Raw genomic sequence first — 26660 nt, forward strand, 5'->3', positions numbered from 1 at the left:
CAGGGAAGCCCCGGGTGTTATTTTTTAAACCAGATAATAAGACTACTTACAATCAATGCATATTTAAAAATTTTAAATAATTACACAACTTACAATCAATGCACACGTAGACTGTCCAATCAATTTTTGCTGATTTCTGTCCTCACTAATTCTTCTTACATGACACAACATTTGTCTTTATTTTCCTAGTTCCATTTTTTAATACTTTTTTCAGGGAGGGTCTGTGAAGAATAATAGCTCTTGATCTCTGGGTTTCTGAAAATGAATTTCAATCCAGAGTTCTATGCTCAAATGAGTTATCATCATGGGTGATTCCATTTCTGGGCATGAGTTCAAGGTCTAGTTCCCAAAGGATTTATCTTATAGACAGCCTCACATGAGTCACACAGCTGTTTTCTTCTTTTTTTTAAGACAATTTTTTAGAAAGAAGTTTTAGGTTCATAGCAAAGTTCAGGGGAGAGTACAGAGATTTGTAATATAACCACTGTCCCCACACATACATAGCCTCCCCGACTATCCATATCCCCCACCACAGTGGTACATTTGTTACAAATGATGAACCTACATTGACTCGTCATAATCACCCAAAGTACAGAATTTGCCTCAGGTTTTACTGATGTCATACATTCTACGGGTTTGGATAAGTGTGTAATGACATGTATCCACCACTGTAGTAACGTACAGATAGTTTCACGGCCCGAAAAATCCTCTGTGCCCTGCCTATTCATCCACCCTTCCTCCCTCCCCTGGCAACCACCGATCTTTGGACTGTCTCCATAGTTTTGCCTTTCCCAGAATGTCACAGAATTGGAATCATCCAGTATGTAGCCTTTTCAGATTGATTTCTTTCACACAGTAACGTACATTTACGTTTCCTCCCTATCTCTTCATGGCTTGATAGCTCATTTCTTCTTAGCACTGAATAACATTCCATTGTCTGGATGGCCCAGTTTATTTATCCCTTCATCTGCTGAAGGACATCTTGGTTGCTGCTAAGTTTGGGGAATTATAAATAAAGCTGCCATAAACATCTGTGTGCAGGTTTTTGTGTGGACATATTTTCAACACCCTTGGGTAAATACCAAGGAGCGTGATTGCTGGATCAGACGGTAAGAATGTGTTTTAGTTTTGTAAGAAACTGCCAAATTGTTTTCCGAAGTGGCTGCACCATTTTGCATTCCCGGGCCACACGGTTCTGATTTCTGCTTGTTACTGGGGCTAAGTTCCCCTGGTGGCCACGGGAACATTTTGTCTTTTGTTTTCAGGTTTGGCTATATGTTTTTAAACTTGGGGCGTAGTCGTCTGTATCTGTTTAGTCCTCCATCTTGGGCAGACTTGTTTACACTCAGGAACAAGCACTACCGAGACAGAGGACAAAGCAAGTGTACAAACCCTACTGAGGAGAGAGGTTTGGAGAGAAGGCCGTCTGATTGTATGGTCATAAGAGACTGAGAGCTAGTAAGGTGAGATTACAAAGGCAGGTCTGAACCACACAGGGCCGGGGTAAGGAGTTTTGAATTTATTCCCAGTGTGGTGGAAAACCATAGAAACATTTTAAGTAGAGAAAGTGACATGATTGATTTCGAGATTTAAAAAGTAATTTGGCATTTATTGCTGGCTTTCTCATTCTCTTTACTTATCTAGCTTCTGAGAGCTCCTGATTTTACTTTCATATACATATGGCTGTTTCCACAGCCTCCAAGCATTTACATTTTGAGAATGCCTTCCAAAATATAAATAAAAGTTTCCAACATTAGTCTGCAGAAAAGAAGAAATCATGGTAAAGAACTGGACTAATACTGGGTTATAAATTGCATGACTCAAAGGAAGCAAAAATGTAATTTGCCAAATCTTAGTAAATTAAAATATATCAAGTAATTATTTAATAAATGCAGTGCAAGAAAAAGAGTGAGATGGAGTAGGGAAACTATAGATTAAAAGACACTTGAGAGAAATATCACTGAGTGATTATGTGGAGAACTTATTTGGATCTTGAATTAAGCAAACCGTAAAAAAAAAAATATGACATTTGTTAGATAGTTGAATTGGATATTTTATGATATTAAGAAAATGTTACTTTACATGTGATAATAGTTATTTTAAAAGCCCTTATCTTTTAGACATATATACTAAAATATTTTCAGATGAAATGGTATGACATGATATTTCATTCAAAATAATATAGAGTGGGGTAAGTGGATGGAAGTATAAATGTAACAAGATGGCTGTAAGTAAGTTGTTGAAGCTGGAAAATGGGTACATGGAAACTTATGATACTATTCAGTCTACTTTTTTGTATAGATTTGAAATTCCGTAATAAAAATCTTTGAAAGAAATTTGCCATTTTTAAACATTCAGTAAGAAATATGAATGTAATCAATACAAATTTTCTAGATAAAAGTCTGTGATCCTTCTCCTTTCCAATCATCCTTTTCTTGATTTTATGTATTATCTATCTATCTACCTACCTATCTATCATCTATCTGTCTGCCTGCCAATCTACCCATACATTGTCAATAACAATTGTTCCAAAGTCTGACTCAGAGTTGCTGTCTCAATTTGGGTTCCCCCAGAAGCAGACCCTGAAATGAAGGTTCAAGTGCAAGCAGTTTATTTTGGAAGTGCAGGAAACATGCAAACAACATGGATAAATCTCAAAACATTATGCTAAGCAAAAGAACCTGGGTACAAAAAAATATGTACTATAAGATTCCACTTATATGAAATTTCAGAACAGGCAAAACTAACATAATGTGGCAGAAACAGATCAGTGGTTGCCTAAGACAGGAGATCAGGAATTGACCACAGGGAGGAATGAGGGAATTTCTAGGGTGGATGGAAGCAGTCTACATCTCCATTGTGGTGATGGTTACCCAGATGAATACTTTTGTCAAAAGTCATCAAACCATAGATTTAAAATGGGTGCATCTTATCACATACACATTATACCTCAACGTTGACTAAAAACAGAAATTCCTTTTACCAGTTGATAGAGTGTCAAAATAAAAGAGACACATAAAATGACCTGACCTTTTAAAAGAGTTACTTTTAAAATCTTCAGCTTGAAGCCAATCTCTTCCTTGGCCCCGTCTCAGGGAAGTTCAGTGAAGAAACAGCTTTCCATACTTCCTCCACCTCTTCATTTTCTTCCTAAGGAAGAAAGTATTTATTCCTCATCAAGGAAATGAAGAGTGAATTTATATTCGATTTTTTACATTCAGAGTTGATTTAATATGAATTAGAATTTTTGGAATAAGACAGTACTAGTTCTAACACTTTTAAGTATTAAAGCCAATAAGCTTCCAACACGCATAATTCACATTCACGAGACGGCTTTTCTTAGCTTCATAATTATTACTTCCTCACACCTTTGGAATCACTGGCATCTATTTCTCATTTTTTTGTAATCTCTTCATCTGGGAGAAGTAAGCTCAGGGAGACTTCAGGCATTTCTTAGTTTTGCTCTTCTGCTCCCAGCTATAAACACTTGGAAACACACAGTTTCTGATTTGAAAATTACTGACTGACAATCGATGGATGCTGGAGGGTGTTTTGAAACCCTCTGCCGCCACCCAGCTGTCTGCCTCACCGTGAGGACACGTGTTTCAGCCTCACTTTCTTTCACCAGCGAGCCTTCTGGCCCCGTGGTTTCCTACTCGATTCCTGCTGGAAGCTCTAGGGCTTCTGCTACTTTTGCTACAGAGGATAGAATTCACCTCAGAATTGTACATTTGGCCATATGGATTGTAATGTCTAAGAATCCAGATGCCAGCTTTCCCAGAATCAAGGGCATAGAGGCCATAATCTGTTGAACAGTTCTGAAATCAGCTACAGTCTTACCACAAGTTTGTGCAGTAACTACCACCCTGCGTAATAACTGGCCAGCCAGCAACCTAACATTCTGGGATTATTTGCTTCCCTTCAAATTTCTCTCCAGCAATACCTGCACTGCAGTTTATCCCACAGAGTTGATTTCTCCTGGCTAATTCGGAGAAACATGTTTTTTCCCTTTCCAAACCTTATTATCCAATTTACAGTGGTAGGAGGTATTCACAGGGATTCAAGAAAAGATTCCCAAGCCTCTCACACTGTTGGTGGGAATGTAAATTGATACAGCTACTATTGAGAACAGTGTGGAGGTTCCTTAAAAAACTAAAAATAGAATCACCATATGATTCAGCAATCCCACTCCTGGGCATATATCCAGAAAACATGAAAACTCTAATTTGAAAAGATACATGCACCCCGATGCATGTATGGCAGCGCTATTTACAATAGCCAAGATAGAGAAGCAACCCAAATGTCCATCGACAAATGAATGGATAAAGAAGATATGATACCTATATACAACGGAATACTACCGAGCCATAAAAAAGAATGAACTAATGCCATTTGCAGCAACATGGATGGACCTAGAACAGGGGTCCCCAACCCCTAGGCTGAGGACCGGTACTGGTCCACGGCCTGTTAGGAACAGGGCCACACAGCAGGAGGTGAGCCGCAGGCGAGCGAGCGAGGCTTCATCTGCTCCCCATCGTTCCTGCTCACTCGCATTACTGCCTGAACCATTGCTCCTATTACTGCCTGAACCATCCCCCCTCCCATCCCTGGAAAAACTGTCTTCCACACAACCAGTCCCTGGTACCAAAAAGGTCTGGTACCGCTGACCTAGAGATTATCATACTAAGTGAAGTAAGTCAGACAGAGAAAGACAAATAACATATGATAACACTTACACGTGGAATCTAAAAGAACGATACAAATGAACTTATTTACAAAACAGAAATAGACTCACAGACATAGGAAAAATACTTATGGCTACCAAACGGGAAAGGGGTGGGGGGAAGGATAAATTAGGAGTTAGGGATTAGCAGATGCATACTACGATATATAAAACAGATAAACAACAAGAACCTACCGTATAGCACAGGCAACTACATTCAATATCTTGTAATAACCTATAATGAAAAAGAATATATATATTGATATATATAAAAAATATATAATTGAATCACTTTTCTCTACACCTGAAACTAACACAACGTTGTAAATCAACTGTAATTCAATTAAAAAAAAAGATTCCCAGGACTTCCTTGATGGTCCAGTGGGTAAGACTCCGCGCTCCCAATGCAGGAGGCCGGGGTTCGATCCCTGGTCAGGGAACTAGATCCTGCATGAATGCTGCAACTAAGGGTCCGCATGCCTCAATTAAAGATCCTGTGTGCCACAACTAAAACCCGGAGCAGCCTAAATAAATAAATAATAATTAAAAAAAAAGATTCCCGAACTCACTAGCAGCCGGGGAAATGCAGGTGAAAGAAACAAAGTGCCACGCCTTGTACAGATAAGATCGGCAGACGTTTTAAAGTTGGTATTTTCATTAGGTATTGCTGCATAACAAAGTGCCCCCCTTAAGATTCTTGGAATCTCTCTTACATAACAAAGAAGATCTAGGAGACATACCTTTAAATCTGACATCTCAAAATCAGAAAATGGTCTACAGCTGCATCCTTGACTTTGACGATTTACCTGAAAATTATTCTAAGACCAAATTTTATTGACAACACTCCAGATTTGATCTTTGCGTTTTCTTACTTTGAGGACCTTTTGCTTGCTAGAAAGACCACCCTTGTCCCTCACATTTCCTCTAAATTCTGCTACAAAACTAAACAGTTCCTTCTGTAGTTCATCTCTCTGGCTTTTTAAAACCGTATTTACCTATTTTACCATAGGCAGCCAGAAGCAGCCATTTGTTGCTTTTAACTTTCTACCTGGGAATTTCCCCAGCCAGATCTTAACCAGATGGGGTAGGCCCTGGAGTTAATTTCTGGGAAGAATCAGCCTCAGATGCCTTGCATATTCTGTTTGACAGAGAGAGTAGAATCTGGTGCCTGGAATAAATCAGAAGGGAGAAGTAAATCCCAAACTAAGAATTTTATAATTCTAACCTCCTGGGGAAGGTACTGAAATTCTACTCCATTACTCTTGAAACTTCAACTAAAGACTTTGAATTTGTGAATATATGCCTGCAGATAGAATTATCTCACAAAACAGTGAAGTATGCAAAATCTCTGAGGAGCCAATATTTATTAAATAAATTCACAGAGAGTCACTGAAAACATTTATGTGAGGCTAGGTAAACAGAAAAAAAATTTTTTTCCCATTCAATTCACTATTATCTTTAAATACCTACTTCTTTACAAAGCCCTACATGAGGGACTTGGTTTGGAACCAAAGAACAGTGAGGCATAATTCCTGCTTTGAAATTAGGTAATATATCATAGAATATGACCTAAATGAATATGTGATGACACAGTTACACTCCAAGTGAGCACTCATCAAATAATTGCTTTTCCAATTTTTTTGTTACCATAGATTGACATGTGAAATCTTTCTTAATACGGGATCACTAATATAGAGAATACCCTATTTATGAAATTAATCGTTTACGTTGAAAACAGATTATTAATGTGAATTTAACTCATACCATCTGGAAAAAGTAAATTTAGAAAAAAGGAAATATTAAAAAAATACCAGGTAGTACAATATAATTCTGTGAGATTCTGTTTGGGAACAATTAGGGTCTTATGGAGCTAGGTTGTTTTATGCCTGTTTCCCAATTCTAGTCTTTTGCTTTCCCCTGTAGTGTGACACAAGAGAAAGAGTGTGGGCTTTGAGTTCAGTAAATCTGGGCTCATATACTGCTCTATCACTTAAAAGCTGTGTGACATCAGGTGAGTTACAGAATGTCTTTGTACCTCAGTTTCTTCATGGATAAAATGGAGGCAATAACTTATATCTCCAGTCCAAAGTCAGTGGCTGGCTGAGCGTCAGAACTCAACATTTGTTTAACAAACAAACAGTCGAATAATATCAGAAATATTCCCGGCACTTGGCTGACATTTAATGACAAATCTTCGCATGCCTGTTGCAGTGGTATGAGTAACTGCTTCTACCTTGCTTCATTTTCCTCCAGGTAACATCTGGGTCCTCCATTACCAGCTCCCTTCTTGGTTAAATACCTGCTAGGGTTTCTGATGATCAAGTGTGGGAGTCTGCTTTGTACTCCTGAGGTAGCTCAGGTTTTCTGTTACCACGGACTCCAGAATCTGGTCTATGGCTCAAACAGCACACTTGTTATTATCCATTTTTAAGCTGTTCCCATCCCAATGAGGTTAAATGAGAATCTGAAGTAGGAGTAGCAAAGGTTCAAGGACCCATCCACTTGACGTGGGTGTCATATGTGGTAAAGCGACATCAGGAACAATGATCAGAGCAGAAGTGGGAGATGGGGACGTGGGTGTGAGAGCTTGCCATGAGTGGGAGAGGAGAAAGACAAGTCGCTGGGAATCATAATCTGCCAATATTTGTCAGGTTGTCATCTTCGTTACCTGATGGTCGTTTGATCCTGCTGCAATTTTGCAACAACACACGATTACCCCTGCTACTCATGGGCAGACAGGCTTTTCTCCCATCCAGACAATGCGGATGGAAGAGAAATTAGCAAGGGATAGCAACCAGATTACGCCTTATGGAGAACAGTGTGATTTTGCATCTTTTTCCCTGGGGCAAGTGAAAACACAGGGCCACATGGAAAACAAGCTAAATATGTTGGAGGGAAACTCCAGGATATAAAATTGAGCTGCTGGCTTGGGAAGTAGTATCCTCTCTGTGTAAATAGTTTCTTTGTCCAAAGAGGGCTAAACAGGGCCCATTTATGGATTAATAACTTTCATAATGATTAAAATTAAAATTAGAACTTACCGTGTAGTGAGAAGCTTATAGCTCTATAAAAACTTAGAAAGACACCAAATAATTTTAGTAAACTGCTTATGGAAGGCTATGCCTACAGGGAGAGGGGAAGTCAGACCACAGACTCTCTTTTAAGAAGCTGCCAATACACCTTGGACTCAAATGATAAGGCACCTACATGTTCTCTGAAGCCAGGATTGGGAAAATGTAAGAGTGTTTTGGTAGGCGAGTGGAGAAACTGGTATCTTCATAAAAGACGTTATACACGGGAAGTTCTCTGGAGATTTTCTTGCAATTACTATTATAGCTATATCTTCTCTCCCTCCCCAAATAGCCCACTTTGATAAAGTTCGTCAACCAACTTGAATGTTGGCGAATGGCTGGTTGTATATGAGTGAAATGATGATTATCTTTTAAATTGAATTTTGTATCCATTAGCCAGTGGTATTCAGTTTTCTTCCCCAAGATCTGGGAGGGCAAAAAGTTTCAGTCGCCTGATTTGGTGGCTTTGTCTCTGTGGCATTAACCACTGAAGGGTCTGCTTCCAGCACAGACAGCTCCCTTAATGGCTGGAGCACAAACATCCCTGATCCCACTGGCGGCATCCTCTTCTTAAATTGGGTGCAGGCTTCCTCAGAGACATGATCAAATGGTTGTATTTTATAGTACGATTAGAAATAAACCTGAGCATTGTGAGACTGAATACACAAATGGACAATGGCCAGACCACATATAAAAACAGAATTTTGATTCATAACCTGCAGTAACCTGCCCAAGAAATCAAACCTTTATAATAAACAACTCAGGAAGCCAGCCTGCTACAAGCCAGACTTGGCAGCAAGTCAGATGGCTATCTCCAGGGACAATCCAGGAAGCTAAAAGATAACTTTGTAACAATCAGCCCCAAATGGTCAGGATTTGGTTAATAACTGACAACTTGCTTAATTTTTCTCCCTATTTGCAATTTGGGACCAACTAGAGAAAGTAAAATACAAGACCCTAACCAATGACTGAGGATGCCCTGCTGCTAGTTGGCCGCCTCTAACTTTCCCATGCCAACAGCCTCCAATCAAGGCACGCCTAACCTTTCCCTTTTTCCCACTGTCTGCCTGCCTGCCTGAGTCTGCTAAGGCACAAGTGATGCTGGCTGACTCCCTAGCTATACAGCAAGCTCAGAAAAAAGTCTGTTTTTTCTCATTTGGTTGGTCATTACTGCCATAGCAGTGTGGTTTAAACGTGCTCTGTAGGCCAACTGGTTCCCCAAATCCATTCACTTAAGAAACATTTATCAAAGCCTTTAATATGAGCCATATCCCTTGCTAGGTGCAGGAGTAAATAAAAAAAAGGTAAGATATAGTTCCTGCCCTAGAGGACAGTAAGTAGCTTGACAACTAAGGGGATGAACATGAATGACTCAGCAAACAAGCCGATGGGCATTACTGTGCTGGGCAGTGTTCTCCAAAAAGTGGTCTGCTAACTTCTGGTTACACGAGATAACTTCCAGGAAGTGGAAAGGGTTGAACGTCTTTACTTTAATAGTTGTAAACTTGAATGCAGATTAGAAAAAGCAGGGTTTCAAGCCGTACCGAGCCCATGATTTCAGATATTACTGCTGAAGGATGAGTCTGTATCTGTCAAAATCTAGTCAGGAGATAAAAGCCATCCTTATTTTAACAGGGGAAATCTAATATAAAAAATTGTTAATGGGGTACTAAAAAGCTAAAAAGGCAAAAAGAGAACGTTTAAGGTTATCATGCAGGAAGCTGCCACTCTTAGGGAAGAGGCTGAAATTGTTCAATTTTAGAAGCTTGGAGGGCCCTGGAGAGCTGAAATTCAAGACCTCGGACAAGAAGTTGCTGCTCAGGGTCTCGCCTGGTGGTCCAGTGGTTAAGACTTCGCCTTCCAGTTCAGGCGGTGCAGGTTTGATCCCTAGTGGGGAGCTGAGATCCCACATGCCTTGAGGCCAAAAAACCAAAACATAAAACAAAAGCAACACTGTAATAAATTCAATAAAGGCTTCAAAAATGGTCCACATTAAAAAAAAAACAAAAACAACTTAAAAAAGCTGCTGCTCACGTAAAACCAGTGTCTCTGAGCTGAGTGGGGGGCCCTGTGGGCCAGGGTACCAGGCAGACATCTGAGGGGCACCAAGTGTTATCAACAACTGTGACTGGAACGCCATCCTCTGCTGGGGTGAAGAGGTATTGTTTGGGGGGGTGGGGGGTGGGCAAAGGAAGAGGAAGCAAAGAGGAAGCAGACAGGAAGGGCCAAGCCCTTTCTTCCCCCTCTAGCTTTGCTGTCTCCTTCTGGGCTCCATCGGCTGATCCTAGTAAGGAGGCAGCTGGCGAGTGAGAAACGGGGTTTGCCTAGTGCCAGCCCAGCATCAGAAGCTGAGTATAGAAGAGTGTTTGAATCTGAGAAACAACAGGTTAATATTTGCAACAGTCTGTCCCTTGGGCCATTCAGCATACACGTGCGCGTGAACACATGCACGCACACACACACTTCTAAACGTGATTAAACTTCCCAGAAGAAAAACTCCATTTCTACCTAACAAATTGCAAACATCCTTTGTACAAAAGATGTTCTCACTCGTTCTCCAAAATCCCAGCAGACATTGTATCCGTTTCTGGGAAACAGTTACACTATTCATCTTATCTCCTGTCAGTTACACCTGGACTTTAGTCATAGACCCATCTGAATATTCTATTATCTCAAGGCTAGGAGCAAAGTTAACCCTCTTTAAAAAAATGTACACAATAATAAGAGGACGGAGGAGAAAGAAGTTAGTACACACACACACCAAGGAAGAAAAGATGGGAAGCTGCTCCGTAATTTCTTCCTGTAATTGGTTGCAAGGCTGTAAGGGTCGCAAGTTAATAAACTTCATTCTTTCCCTACACACTCCATGTTTCCTCTTTCCTCAGCCAGCATCTCAACTGCTCAGGGTTGACACCTGCTAGGGTGACCCAAGACTTCATAACCTAAAGGGTTGAAATCGTTCCCACCTCTGAGGTTGTAGTTTTTCATTAAAATTTGTCATTGGACAGCGAAGTGCTAAGAAAGATGCCCTGGAGAATGCTCTGGGTTTGACATCCTTCTTCATCACCCATTGTGTAGGAACAAAACACATGTCCCTTTGTTCCCAAGATCACATGTACCAGCCAGGAGAGTAAACTTCTTTGCCCACTGATTTACTGGTAAAGTGACCAGATTGTTTCAATTTCTGTCTTAATGGGACCACTGTTGTCCTCCCTGGTGCGAGCACACCTTCCTTGGGAACCCAGATCTCCAAACAATGGAGGTCAAAATTGAGGGACAGGAAGCTAAATGCCTAAGTGGGTTATTGGGTGTAACAGTGAGAGGAGCCACTCCCTCTGCCTCTGTTGATCCCAGACCATACATTCTGACCATGATGAGAGCAACAGCCCCATCTGAGAGGTCAGTGGTTCAAAACATAAATTACATTTTGTAAGATGGAGTGTTGTACCCCACCTAGGGCCATGACTGAATCTTCAGTAGACCATTCCACCAACCTATTACACCCACTGCTCCTGGGTGTTGGGGTATGTGCTAAGACCAGTGAATTCCAGAGGCACAAGCCCACTGCTCCACTTCTTCTATTGGGAAATGGGTTCAGCTATTGGAAGTAAGGCTGTGCAGAACATCTTGAGGGATTCCACAAATCCATGGATTGTGGTGCCAGCGAAGCACTGTGAAAAACTTCGAGCTTCTGCCCCAGGATGTAGGGAGCCAGAAGGTGCACTGTCCTCGCCTTCACAATGAACTAGAGTCAGATTAACTTCAAAGTCACAAGCTCTTCATAACTCACCAGAGAACTGAGGTCACAGAGCAATCTGAATCTAAGGAGATTCAGAGAGAGGAGAAATGCACCTCATTTAATTGTTGGGAACATAATTAGATGAAATCAGTATTTCTTAGATGTCCTAGGTACATATCTCCAGACGGACAGACACACCTACACACTTAATTCCATGGGCTTCTGTATTTACTACTTAGAATAAGGTTCAGATTAGGAGATGGTCTGCTTGGCGGTAAATTCTACTGGGCTGAACTATCAAAAATCGATAATTGTTTTTGACCCATGAAAGGCAATTTCTTTTTTCTTTTTTTTTTTTTTTTGCGGTACGCGGGCCTCTCACTGTTGTGGCCTCTCCCGTTGCGGAGCACAGGCTCCGGACGCGCAGGCTCAGTGGCCATTGCTCACGGGCCCAGCCGCTCCGCGGCATGTGGGATCTTCCCAGACCGGGGCATGAACCCGTGTCCCCTGCATCGGCACGTGGACTCTCAACCACTGTGCCACCAGGGAGGCCCAAGGCAATTTCTTACGGTTCAACCTAATACATCACCATATTCTAAATTAATGGCTGCTTTTAAAAAGTTACTAATTGGACAAAAGCTCCAATACTGAATTACACTAAAATTATTATTTGAAAGTATAAGAGAATGAAAAAGTACATGAAAACATGTATTTATTACAGAACAATTTTTTTTCTTAATTAATTAAAGGCTTTAAACAAAAAAACATAATTCCACACACTGACATTGACTTGGTAGCATGGAAATATTTCAGCCTGGAGAGGCATGTTTGTTCTTGATGAATTTACAGATAATAAATTCTCATGACATTTGATTCCGAAATATATGTATGAACTGACTTGACATGATTATAAACATAAGGGCAATTTAAACACTGGTATCAGTTTACATGAGTCAATTCAAGGTCAGTGACTGGAGAACTATATTAAAAAAATCTGAGATAAAAAATTTTTTACGAAGCAACCACGTACCTATGTACAGTTGAAGATCAAGGGTTAAAAATCCACTCTTGATGAATACCATTAAGCAAAGGATGTATAACATCCAACACACATCTGTTCCAAAAACAGCATGTTTCCAAAGTTATACATTTCTGTACAAATAAACATTGCAGCATTAATAACTATAGAGGAACCAACAGAATGAGTTCCAAAATGTGCTAGTTCTCACAAGGCATCCCTGAGCCATATCTTAAGCCACCAGTTTTAATCTTGGGGTTTTAAGAACATCTTCTTTGTTTTAATTGGTTTTATGTCTCCATTTTCATCTTCTTCATAATTGGCACGGTCTCTTTTTTTGGCAAACTTTTTCCCAATTGTCCCCACCAAGGTCTCGTATCTGTTAAGATGATATACACAACAAGTTTAGTTTCAAATAAAAAAGGTAGGAATCAAGACTTGTCAAGAATATCAAACCAAGTACGTAACAAAGAATAAGAAAAATCAAAACTTTGATTAAAAGAAACCATCTGATTTAAAATTTATGAACTTCTCTATGAACGATTAAATTCTTCACTGTTTTTGGTTTTGGTTTTCCATTATCCTAAATAAACTGAGATGTATATTTAAAAATATGTATTAGAAGCAGCACTAGAAATAAGCCCTCAATTTGCCAGCCTGTGACAGGTATAAATCCACCCCAGGCCATGTTAGAAGATGACTAAGCCAAAATGACTTCCTGCTGGGGTACTCCCTTCAAAGGTACGGTAGTCCAGTCACCATGCGGAAAGAGTGCACATGTGAGAGACAGTGAATGCTGGGCTCAGATTATAAAGCTGGTCCAAGGTAACAGTTACCTTCTAGCCATTTCTTCATCTGACACATCGAGCTCCACTGTTTCCTCTTCAACTTCCTCTGCTTTGTTCTTAGCATTCATCTGAAGCATTAATTTCTGAAAAATACAACAATGGGGACTAACAGGGCTGGAAAAAGCTTGTTAAAGGAACTGGTGTCAAACGTATTTGAAGGTAGAGACACAGAAGCCACAGAATCTACAGGACTAACCAAAATTTATAAGGGATTCTCTATAATACTTTATTCTACAATAAGCAGATAGAAGCCAGCTCTGAATTAAAATAATAATAAGACAAAGTTCCACTAGATTAGACTTACTGTTAATGAATTTAAATGTATTTTAGATCATAAATTTATTAGTTACTTGTATCTAAAGCAGGCACACTGCTGACACACTCTAGTGACTGGGGGAAAGAAGAAGTAAACTTTCAGATACCTTTTGAACTTCCCGACTTTGAGCCAAATGGGAGAAACACTACAGTCAAGAGTAATTTTAAATGTAGTTTTTGGTGGTGGTTGAGGAAGAGGAGCAGCAAACTGCTGGAAGAACTGGAAGGCTGGCTCTGGTATAATTAGGAGACCTCCCCCACCCCTGAACAGGCGGGTGGATAATGCACTGATTTTCACATGATGTCCACGCATCATGGGTCTCTCCATTTCTTTTTCTTACGTTAACCTTTTCTTGATAGTTATCCTCTGACAGACTTAAAAAAAAAGTACACTACCTCTTATCACTAGAAACACATAGATATTAAAAAATGTGTTCTAAGTTCATCCTGCTTATAATAAAGTAAGTACTCTCAAGTTGGTATCATTCTTTTTATAACCAGGTACATTGAACTTTTCTCACAATTTATGACAGCTCAGACCCGCAAGCCAAACAGTTCAAAACCTTTCCCAGAGAGAATATGTTCAGTGTTACAGAGTGTCAGTGATTAAAGTCATTTTCTAATAACTTCCCACGTCAAATTTGGAGGGCCAGATCAACTCCTTTTCCCACTGTATCAGACATACTTTGGAGTCCTTGCCTGCCCAATACCCTAGTCTCTGGGCATCATCCACTCATAATCTTTGCTATCTTTTTTTCCCTTTTACCCCATTGTCCTCTTTGTCTTCCTAATCTAAAGCTTAAGCAGGCCAAAACAAGGAAATATATTAAAAACAAACACTTTGTGCTGATTCTGTGTAAAGTAAATTTAACACCTTAATTATCATATCCCCTCAAAAAAGGAAGAGAAAGAAAATCAACCTACAATCTTTAAATAAACTCTGGCATTTAGTTTGGTTAACTGTGGTTCCTATAAGCATCCTGAGAGAACTGGTTTTCAACCGGGTATGATTTTGCTTGCCAAGGGACCTCTGGCAATGTCTGGACACATTTTTGGGGGTCACAACTGGGGTGTATATATGTATCTAGTGGGTAGAGGGTAGAAGCTAGGGATGCTGCTCAACATCCTACAGTGCACAGGAAAGCCCCCACCATAAAGAATAATCTGGCCCCAATTGTCAAAAGTGCCAGGGCTAAGAAACCGGGGCTTCAAGTGATAGTTACAAAACTAAGCTTTATACTACAAACCTCCATTTGGTTGGTCAAGTACCTGACAGATGGCTTTCAATATATAAGCCAGAGTTGTAATAGTTATTTGTTAAACGAAGGTCTGTGCTTCTCTACAAACCCGAGACAGGAAAATTAAAATGAACGTCTCAGTTATAAGCTGAATATTTCGTTTTCAGACAAACTTTTCAAAGATTCATTTAAAAATCTATTTACAAGCTTGGATTAAAACCTGTCCATTAAAAAGTCAAATTACTCAAATTTTAAGTAACATTTTTTCCACTAGAAAAGATACATTTATAGATGCCAGAAAATAATTTTTTATAATAGCATCATATGAATAAAATCCTGACATTCCTGCAAAAGAACTGAGGTAAAATTCTAACACTTAACAGTGGCACTTTCCGGGACTATATACTGCTATATTAAATTATCTACTCAATTCTATCATAAAACTAGACTGCAATGCCTATAATTTCTTTAAATAGCTACAGCAATAGTTCAAGACTTGCTATTTTCTATATAATGAGGAGAAATGGTATCTGGTGGGGAAAAACCTAAACCCAATTATAAGCAGAAAGAATTCAATTGGAAAAATCTTAAATGTGAAGCAATTATATTTAATACCTCAACCTCAGGATTAAAACCTCTGAATGACATTCTTCCGTAGAGAAGATCTTCACATAACAAGAAACTCTGCTCTTCTATTATGAAACTCCTAGACGAGAAAATAAACCTGTATTAATACCATGACTACTTATAACGAAGCACAGCAAATAAAAGTCAAGATTTCAAATGAAAAATACATCTTATGGTTCTCAGCGGAATCAAGAAAAAATACAGTAATATTTATGACCTAGGATTAGAAATAAAAACTGATTAATTTGGTCAACAAAAGCATTAGGAGGCAAGAGCGGCAGGGCACCTGAATTTTCCAAAAGTGAAGCAAAGGTTCGTTGACGTTTATACCCCCCACTAAGTTTTTATTAAATCTGCAGAAATTAGTTAGTGTCCTAGGTAGCTTTAAAAGAGTGTTTTAATTGGAGCTCTTAGCTGTAAATAATGACTGGCCCTGGATGACTTAAGTAGAGAAGTAATTTATTATAAGGATACTGGTATCTCACAGAATCAATGGGAGAGCTGGATGAGCAGAACTGGAAAATGGGCAGAAACAGGGTAGCTAGGTGGCTGACTCCAAACCAAAATCAAGCTACAAAACCACCCTGGTAAAAATGACACTGCTGCTGAGAGGGCATCCAGGAGGCACTGTTGCCCTGGAAATGTGATGCAAGTGTGAATGTTTCAGTCTCCAAAAGGGATTCTCCCGTGAGTCACCAGTGTATGACCCCAATTCCAGGTAAGCATATCCGACCACAGCCCAGCAATCAACCATAAAGCAAGCCAGGAAAGCAGATACTTGGCCTTTATGGCAGATTGTTCCTTGTCAAGCAATCCTGCCCTGCTTCTTGTCATGATGCGCTCATTCATTCACTCACTTGGCAAACGCTTGTTAAACCAAACTGTGTGCCAGGCACTGTTCTAGAGCTGGGGAGACAGCCATTACTGAGAGGCTCTGCTCTCATGGAGGTTACATTCTAGAGGGGGGCCAGATAAAAAATAACAGACTTATACAATGGATAATCATGAAGAAGGTTATTCCGCTCCTGGCCACAAGGGAGCAACTGGTACCAAACCAGCCCGCCAACTGTAACCAAAAAATTTAGGCACATGTTCTCTTGAAGTTTTTGTTCAGCCTCTTCCATAAACTAGGGATTCCCTTTCAACCGGCCGATCTTGTTTCTTGTGAAGTACAGGTGATAAAACATCACCAATGTCCCCAGTAAATCATCTCCCTCAGGAAAGCACCATACATATGCATTTAAGCATTCACTTAAGTTAAGAGGTGGACCCAAAGGCCAGGAAAGGATCCATAGTAGGGCCACTGGCCCCTCAGAGGGCTTTCCCATGGGTTTCTATTGGCCCAATAACTGTAACATTAATATAAAAAGGAGCATAAGTGGTTTGTTATCTACAGCATAGTTTCAATGATGAGCGACACTAATTCAGTTAGCAAATAAGGGAAATATTCATCTATTTTTGCAGATGAGAAACTACTGCTCAGAAAAAAATAAACAAACTTGCCTAAAATAATATGCCACAAATAATATGCAAGGCAAAACAGGGCAAAAACTCACTGCTGAGAAATAATTCTCTATGGGACTCTCTCATTTCAGCACACCTTGTGAGTGAGGCACTAAATGCCCTTTTGTTCCGAAATATCTTTTTAAGGATATATGCACAGTGAACAGCTTTGAAAGGCAGAGCTTTGCCTTCATTCTTCCTCTGGAGCAAAGCACAGACTTGCTCAATGCCCAGTATAATAAAGATAATGCCTCCATTGGAGCCAAGGGCGAGTCTGTTTGCAGTCTAGTATCAAAGACTCAGGTTTCCTAAGCTCAGGACTTTGCTGTGATGCAAACCTACTGTGGGTGCCACATCCTCCTCCCTGGGATCAGGGGAAATGATGCCAATGTGATGCTCCTGCTGCTTGCTGTGCTGTGAGTAATAAAGTCCTCTGTCTCTGACTCAGGAATCTCGTACCTTCCACCAGGATCCATGAAACTGTGGCAGGCTAACTTGTCAGTTTGCTAAGTAGGGTCAGTCTCAGAGTTCACAGTTCTTAAAGTTCACCAGGCCACAATGCACAAGCACGAGAAGCACAGAAGGCAAAAATACTTTTTAAACAACATCCTATGGCAAAGGAGTAATTAAAATGGGTATACTCACATCCTCTATACCACGGCACATCCTTTCGAGAAAAACCATATAGCCACAACACAGCAAAACCTTGGATCTGGTAAATTCTATTCCTAGTATTCCTAAGTATTTTGTGTCAGGTTCCCTGGAAACAGTCTCTGAGACAGAGTTACGTGCAGAAGTTTTACTGGTGAGTGCTGCGTGGCAGATGCCCCTCTATGGAAACGAAGACTGCAAGACTGGGCTGAGGGAGAAGCTGACTTGCAACGTGGCTATGCCAAGACCTCAGCCCCTACAAGAAACTCTAGGAAGCCCTGCAGTTGTTCCAAGTTGAGACAAAGAAGCCAGACCCTCAGCCGCCTACATAGCCTGGTCACTGGCTAGGGGTGTCCCAAAAGGGGAGGTATGAACACTGAACAGCCCTAACAGTCACTGAGTTATAGCCCAGTGCAGCTGAATGGCAACCTCTAGACTCCCAGAGCATATACACAATGGAATCTCCAGTTTCACAGATAGCAGTAACCCTCTGCAATAATTCAGATGACAATACGAAGTAAAGATTCACAGACACAAATGAGCAAAAAGAGTGGGTGAATTTCATAATATTCAAGTATAAGGAAACACATATACTGCTAACATTTCTTGTGTTTTATACCGGGCACTGTGGTCACTGCTTCACATACATTATCTCATTTACTTCTCATAATGTAAGTGACAGATACTATTATCACACCCAATATACAAATGACAAGACAGGTTCAATAACTTGCCCAAGATCCCAAGTAAGCAAGTAGCAGAGATGGGCATCAAACCCAGGTCTGCCTGTCTCCAGAGCCCATGCACTTAATTAACCAATCCATTCCACTCTCTCCCTATTTGGGGTGTTAAAACACACACACCCCAGGGACATACCATCCATTTACCCCTCCAGATCTATTCCCCACTCTCCCCGCCCCCCATCAATGCCTTGGGAGGCTGATCTGAATGTAATACATGGAAGGGCTCCTTTGCTGTCTGGAACGGCTGGCTCCCTTCCTATGGGATTACTTGGGCTGGCCGTGCCCTCAAATAAAGGTAGCAACTCTTGTAAGATGCTCTCTCCACACAGCCTGTCTTGAGACTCAGTAACCATTCCCTCCCCTTGATCCTCCAGGCCTGGAGTGGAAATTATTTCTACTATACAAGCCACCGAGGTGCTGCACTGTCCACAGTGGCTCCCCTACACCTGCTCACACTTTGGTGTCTCTGTTATACGCTCCTCAAATTACCCAATTTGACAGTGTCATCTCTTCCTGCCAACATCCTAAACTGATAATTTGTTCCTATACATAAACAGGACACTGAATGATGGCAAAAGGTTATTATTTGCTGCTGTGGTCTGAATGTTTGTCCCCCCCCCCGCAACCCCCAAATTCATATGTTAAAATCCTAACCCTCAAAGATGATGGTACTAGGAGGTGAGGCCTTTGGAAAGTACATAAGTCATGAGCGTGGGGTTTCATGAAGGGTTTAGGGCCTTAGGAAAGAGACCCCACAGAGATCGTTAGCCACTTCCACCAGGTGAGGACACAGCAAGAAGGCGCTGGCTATGAACCAGGAAGAGGGCCATCATCAAAACATGACCATGCGGGTATCCTGATCTTAAAATTCCAGCCTCCAGAACTGTGAGAAATAAATTTCTGTTGTTCATGAGCTTCCCAGCCTGTGGTATTTTGTTATAGTACCTGAACAGACTGAGACACCTACCTCCCTAGGAAAGGAATGTAGAGGTCATTTTTCTGGGACTAACATGTTGTGTTGGGGGGAAAAAAAACAATACTGAAAACAGGATACAAACTGTCTTGCTTTTCAATAAAAGCCAAGTAACAAAACATGTGGCAAAACTTTGAGCAAGTTTAGCCAAGGCATAAAATTAAATTATAGCTCCTTACCAGTAACAGTCCCTTCCTACCAGCCCCTGCTCCCAAATTCATACCATCTTCAGCATCATCTTTGCCTTCCTCACCAACATCTTGCTTCCTCTGAGAAGCAAGAGAAAAGCAAGTTGAGAAGCAAGCAGAGAAAACAAAATACCTTCCTTCCATCCCTCCTGGTGGGACGTACTTTCTATCTTTAGAGAAGCATGTCCAACCTTCCAGAAAAGATTCAGAAAAAGCGCGCCAAATGAACCATGGAAAACAATGTGTTAGAAAGAAAATAAATTACGAGGTATGGAAAGGAAAGACATAAATGGGCCTGGAGACAATAAGCAGCATCTTCAGTCATTTGACAAAATTTAAATAAAACTGCCACACCACAGAGGTTACCAAGGTAAGAAAAGCATCAAGGAGAAATGATAAGTAGCTTCCAGAAGAACTTAGAAAAATTAATTGATGATGTGAATCCTTCACTCCTTCATTCAAAATTTATTATGCATCAGCCAAGCTTAGAGGTGGAAGAGAAATGATCTAGTGTGTTATCAAGCTTCAGTAACGACTAGCTGGTGACCCTGGCCTAGTTACCCTCCCTTAAGCTTCAGTTTCATCAACTATAAAATGGATGGAATGATAGTAGCCAGCTCTCAAGTTTGCTATGAGGATTAAATAATTAAGAGATGTAAAGTGCTTAGCCCAGTTCCTAGAACACACTATAGACTCAATTCATCTTAGCTAAGATGACTGGTATTAATGGCAAAAATTAAAAAAAGAAAATAAAACATTCTTGACCCGCCTTTACAAAGCTCAGCCTAATGGAGAACTCTGTTACTGAAACAAAACTGGAGAGGCTTGAAGAACACATCTAATCTTCAGAACTTAATATGATACAGAGCACATTACTGATTCTCATAAAAGGTCTCCAGTTATTACCAGAGATATACAGGCTGGATTCCTTTATTCAATGTAAAAAAAAGAACGATGTTATAAATGATGGCTGAGGACCAATAAAAATGTATAAATCAAACTAGAACTCTTACAGACTTAATAATTTAAAAAAATTTGCAAGTCTAGTTCAAGAAACTGAATAGATACTATTTCATGGGTTTTATGTCATGCAATGATCAATCACATTTACAGGGATTTCCCTTTGAACACCCAAAGTGTCATAAAAACCTACTCTTTCTCTTTAAGCTCGGGCAAATCCAAGTACCAGCGCTCTTCACTAATGATTTTCTTTTCTTCCTCTTCTAGTTGTTTCTTGGTTTCTGAGTCCAGTCCCCTTTGCATGAACTGTCAAAACGAAACAAAATCAGTGTCAGCAACTATTTTTCCCAGCTTACAGTTGAGGAAAACTCAACCTGCCCTCCCTCATTTCTCTGGAAATCCTGTCTCATGGGTGGGGGTGGGGTGACCAAGCAGCTTAGCCCTGCCCTTGACAACACCACTTCAGGAGGGAGCCTGCTAGAGCACATAAAAAGCAACATGTGTACTTCCTTTAGAAGACTTTAAAAGAGCTTTACCACATTTTAGTTTTTCTGATTTAATAAAACAGGCAAAAACCCCCAACTGTATTCAATAAGTATCATGTTAAATATTTCAGTTTTACATAATAGCCAGTGAGCAAGGGCTAAGACAAAAGACTGATCCACAGAGCAGGACAGGCAGGTTGAGACAGAAAGTGAGGGGGCCACAAAGGAGAGGATGCTCAGTACTATCCGAACGTCTCTCTGACCTGGGAAGCCCATCGGCCTTTGCACCTGCTGACCTGGATTTGTAATGCCCTTCTCAAGTTCTTCCACCTGGCCAACTTCTAGCCCTTCTGACATAGGTAAGGCTACTCCATCTCTGTAAAATCGTCCCTGACAGCTGCAGGCGAAATCAGCATCTCTCTCCTAGAAGCTTCCCATGGCAGCTTCAACTAGTCTCAGGACATTTTAATTTCTTGAGTGTCTGTTTTTTCTGAAGACCTTCAGGGCAGGGACTGTGTTTGGATCATCTCCATCAGTACCAGCATGACGAATGATGCATTGTAAGGGCTCTGTGAACACAGATGGCCGCAAAGCTGTATCTGTAACCCCACTGCTCTTCACCTACATCTATCTTCTGAAACGCTCATCAACTCTACGGCTGCACTTGATTCTAAAATCTGCAGAAGCTCAACTCAAAACAGGCCAGTCCTGCTGTTAGTCTCTTCCTAGCACAAACAATAACTATATTTCCTCAGGAGACAGATGAACAAACCAAGAAGTTAACTGCAGCAAAATGATGAAGTATCAATATGGGAAAAAATAAATTCAGAAAACATCCAGGAGCACCCCAGAAGTTAGGTCTAGGGTTCCACTGGGTTCCATTAATCCCCATTTATTTCCCTTATCCAGGCTCCATATTACTTTCCCCTCTACTCCAGCTCTTCCAAAAACACAAGCATTTTTAGGCATAAGGGCTTTACCAAAGGCTACAAAATGAAATGACAAGACTTGAAAAATGTTCACAAATACAGTGATAACATCAAGTTCTGATGATGATGTAGAGAAACTGGATCACTCCTACACCGCTGGTGAGAAAGTAAAATGGCATAACCTCTGTGGAAAATAGCTTGACAATTTCTTACACAGGTAAACATCCACTTACCATAGAACCCAGCAACTGTCCTCTTGGGCATTTATCCCAGGGAATGAAAACTTACATTCACTCAAAACGTTATACAAGAATTTTCACAGCAGCTCTATATGCAACAGCCCCAAACTGGAAACAACCAAAATACTCTTCAAGAGGTGAATGGTTAAGTATATGGTACATCCATAGCATAGAATATTACTCAGCAATGAAAAGGAACTACTGATTGACTCAATAACCTAGAAGGATCTCAAGTGAATTACGCTGAGTGAAAAAAGTCAATCTCAAAAGGTTACACATTGTAATGATTACATTTATAAAACATCTTTGAAGTAACACAATTATAGGAATGGGGAACAGATCCGTGGTTGTCATAGGTTGGGCATGATAGAAGGGAGTGGGCGTGGCTACAAAGGGGTCGCTCAAGGGAACTTGGTGGTGACGGAACAATTCTGTATCCTGAATGTGGTAATGGTTCCATTAAGCTACACACGATAAACACTCTCACATACACCTGCCCCCACACATGAAGCAGTGCATGTAAAACAGTGAAATCTGAGCAGGCTCTGTGGATTGTACCACTGTCCATTTCCTGCCTTTGCACTGCACTCTACCAATATAAGACAGGGAGGTGAAGTGTGCACGGCATCTCTCTACATGTTTTGCAACTTCTTGTGAATCTATCATTATTTTAAATAAACATAAAAGAAATGTTTGCAATCTATCTAAAGTGTTTTGTAGTCCTCATCCTTTCACCTGTGTCTATAGCCTCACCATAGGAAAGATGAATTGGCAATTTCTGTAATGCATACCCTGTACTTCCCACTCCTCTGCCTCTGCTACTCAACATCACGCTTCAATTTCCTGCCTGGCAAAATATTTCTCTGGGAAGGCCCAGAGCATGTGTCCTTTGGGTCTTCCCTGACTTTTTTGGCCAAGCTCTTCTCAGGTCTGTTCCCATAAAAGAATACCTTTCCCTACTTCTAAGACAGCCTTATGAACACTGGCTCATTATGCTTTTTCTGTGCCTCCCAAAAGACTAAAATTATGAATAGTAGACCATGTCTTTTGTTCATCTTGTATTACTGGTACTCAGGCAGTACTTGGTACCCGAGAGGAACTCAATAAATTTTCTCTGAACTTGAGTCTAGACTTGTCTTATTTTTCCAGACTCCCTTTCTTGGATGGCTCTCTTTAAACCTAGATGCTTCATTTCATCACTTATACTCTTGGTGGTGAAACTCATCAGTCCTGCCCAACTGCCCTTTTACCTCCTAATTTTAGTCAGGGAGATATTATTTATGGTATACAAAATACACACACACACACACACACACACACGCATTCTGTACACATGGAAAGGATAGATCATCCTGTGAATATGAATCAAGAAACTCCCCAATTCTCCTGACTCTACAGCATCTAAGAACATACTCTAAAGATAGTGATTTAACTTTACTCACAACTGACGGCCTACGGCAGGTCTCACAAACTAGTACAGTCCTTAGGCTGGATGTATATTGTTGTAAATAAAGCTTTACTAGAACAAGGTCATATTCATTTGTCTCTGAGCCACAATGGAAGAGCTGAGTAGTTGTAACAGTGGCCGTTTGGCCCACAAGACTGAAGTCTCTTTACAGAAAAAATTCACTAATTTCTGTCTTAAGAGTACAAAAGAGCTAAAATCACAAGTACCCTCTCTACAACCGCTCCATCATACTGACAGCCCTTCCACCTACCTCCTTTACTTTCTACTTCTGCTCAGGATCACCCTCCAGCCCCCAATAGCTGACCAAGACAGAGGAATTCGAGTACGCTAGAAAACAAATGAGTCAGTATTAAATCCTCAACTCTCTCATTCTTACTCTACAATTAGCTCTGGCTGAACAGCTATGCTAGATAAGGAAACCGAATGCAGCTGCTCCATTGCTTCTCAAAGGATACCCCACTCTATCTGTATACACTGTGTCTCCTGGTATCCTGCCAGTAAGTTCTTTCTCATCAATGGCTGAAGTTGCCAACCCACATAGAGAACCTGGGTAATTTTTTTCTCTTTCTTTTGCTTCCAATGTCCAGTTGTGTCTTCCCCAATCACTCAAGTAGGGGTGGATAATTTTTTTAAGTTAACTTCTTCCTTCCTAATTGAAGAGTCAGATAGTTGGTCTGAGCCCTAATTACCCAGCACATCTTCACTTGACTTATTCCAAGAGCTAAAACAACTGCTAAAATCTTTTCAATGTCTGCTTTGCCAGTCCACTTCTCTGAAACTTACATGTTGTTACAAACCATAAGCAAAAATAAAAACTCTGTTCAGTAAAGATTCAAATGTTGCTAATATGCTTGAAAGAAGTACGTTAGAAATGATAAATTATGCTATGATTTACCCTGCGCCCTCACTCTCCCTATTCATCCCTAGTTACACCCTAGCTCAACTCCATTCATGTCTTGCACATGCAACATTTAATCTTTCAAAACATTACTCATGCCTTGCTTCCCTTCACTGGGAATTCCATTATTCTGTAAACATGACAGCTAACAGTCTGCATCTATGAGTGGTGTTCAGCAACAAGCAGTACAGATAGTAATTAAGAGCAGGGGCTTTGAAGCCAGACTGCCTGAGTTTAAGTCCTGCCAATACTCTTTATTGCTGTGTAGCTTTGGGCAAGTTACCTACTTCTTGTTTCAGGTGCCTCAGCTCTAAGAGAGGGATAATAATCGTGCCCACCGCAAAGGGTTATTACGTGGATTTCACACGTTATGATATGCAAAGCACTGAATGTCTACCACACAGTATGTTTGCCACTACTATTAAGTTTTAAGGCTTGGGTGTTTCTCTTGTTTTAATTCCTGTATTCATTTCATACACTCTTGTCTTCTCCCACACAACCCTGAAATTATTTGGTTAAACTGATTCAATTTCAAATCTGAAAATCACTTTTCTTTCAAGTTGGGTGACATAATTCACTTTCACCTCAACTGTTAAAATTCTCTCTATCCCCATCATCACCTGAAACCCCTCACCCAGATCATTAGTTCTAGCTGGTCGTTATGACTGCAGTTTGGTCCCTTGTCGGGTCTTTCTTTCACCAATGTATTCTCCACTGGACAGTTAAAGTAACGGTGAAAAGTAAAAAGCACAGCTCATGATACTTTCCCCGGTGCGCAACTGCTTCCCAATGCTCACAAGATAAAGAAAAAAATCCTTAACCTGGCCTAAAATTTCTTGCATCTTGTGATTACTGTCTCCTTTTCCGGGCCCATTTCTTGCTACTTGCCTTCCAGACATACTGAACGACCTCTAGTTCTTGGAAATAACGGCTTTTTTGGGTTTTGCCTCTCAGACTTCTGAACTCGCTTTCCCCACAGTCTATGCCGCTATGTACCCAACCCTCCCACCTACCCTTCAGTCTCTACTAGACGCCATTTCCCTCAGAAGCCCAAGTAAATTCCAGGGGCTTCCGGCGACTCTAGCATCACTGCACTTAGTACACTGCATCCTAACTGCCTGCTTAGGCGTCTCTCGTATCCGGCCGCGGGCTTTAAAAGAGAATCCGACGGATTTATAATCCGGTTCCCAGTGCCTAACTCAGAGCAGGCGCTAAGTGAATGAACGACCGCGAGAGCTGGAGGTCCTCCGGGGCCTCTCGAATGCCCCCATACGCCCGCCGCCTCGGCTCTAGCCAGGTCTGGAAGACCGGGTACTCCCGCCGCCCGACCCGCATCCCTCGCGTCCCCGCACCTTCATGCGCAGCAGGTTCTTGGACAACTTAGTTTTGCGTTCGGCCGCCATACTCAGCACCGCTGCGGCCGTGCTCCGCCACTAGGTCCGCCGCGCATGCGCGATGCTGCGTGCGCGTCAGCGCCTGCTTACGTACATCGCGTCGTGCCGCCCCGTGGCTCCGCCCCCGTTTTTCGCGCTTCAGCTTGGCCCGCGCTTTTCGCGCGTCGCCTCAGGGAGCGCTCGCCTAGTGAAGAAGCTCAGGGGAGAGGCGCGGTCGCCAAAGCAGGAGTGACAGCGACTTGACGCCGGGAGGGAGACCCCAAAGAGTCCTGGCCGCTGTCGGCCTTCCCCGAGGGCTTCGACCGGGCCCCTCAGGCCGCGCACCGGCTGAGCGCCGCCCGCCTCACGGACCCAGTCCTGCCTCGCCGACCCAGTCACCCTGGTGAGACCTTTGAGATAGTTGCCACAGCAGCCGTCGCCCCCACGCCCCCGACCGTTTCTTTCACGTGTTTCTAACGTGGCTGGCGGGCTTTCTATGTTCTGCATCACTTTACGTGTCATAAGTTCATTTTATATCCTCGATAACCCTATGGGGCGGTCATTATCCCCTTGTTACAGTTGAGTAAACTGAGGTACAGGCAGGTTCCAGAACTAGCCCAAAGCCAGAGGGAGGGAGGTGGGGGATGAACCCAGGCGGCCTGGCCGCAGAA

At 41.4% G+C, this 26660-nt stretch overlaps 1 protein-coding gene across 3 annotated transcripts; it reads right to left on the reverse strand.

The window, feature by feature from the left end:
* On the reverse strand, positions 1 to 26083 carry MPHOSPH6 (M-phase phosphoprotein 6). Of its 3 annotated transcripts, XR_004347021.1 has the most exons (8): positions 25969 to 26083; positions 20791 to 20903; positions 15568 to 15658; positions 13388 to 13482; positions 12564 to 12930; positions 5800 to 5891; positions 4919 to 4958; positions 1 to 3150 (listed from the first exon to the last, which is right to left on the reverse strand). XR_004347021.1 is itself a non-coding variant. In XM_032613965.1 (6 exons), exons 3-6 carry the CDS (start codon positions 20898 to 20900, stop codon positions 12798 to 12800), a joined length of 429 nt encoding a protein of 142 aa, XP_032469856.1. In that variant the 5' UTR covers positions 20901 to 20903; positions 23969 to 24045; positions 25969 to 25995; the 3' UTR covers positions 12229 to 12797. The 3 variants fall into 3 exon arrangements, 2 of the variants coding, with proteins under 2 accessions (XP_032469856.1, XP_032469855.1); XM_032613965.1 differs by lacking the exons at positions 1 to 3150; positions 4919 to 4958; positions 5800 to 5891 and adding an exon at positions 23969 to 24045 and having other exon boundaries at positions 12229 to 12930; positions 25969 to 25995; XM_032613964.1 differs by lacking the exons at positions 1 to 3150; positions 4919 to 4958; positions 5800 to 5891 and having other exon boundaries at positions 12229 to 12930.
* Between the last annotated feature and the right edge of the window lie 577 nt (positions 26084 to 26660).

This window comes from Phocoena sinus, chromosome 19 (genome assembly GCF_008692025.1).
Source record: "Phocoena sinus isolate mPhoSin1 chromosome 19, mPhoSin1.pri, whole genome shotgun sequence".
Classification (NCBI taxonomy): domain Eukaryota; kingdom Metazoa; phylum Chordata; class Mammalia; order Artiodactyla; family Phocoenidae; genus Phocoena; species Phocoena sinus.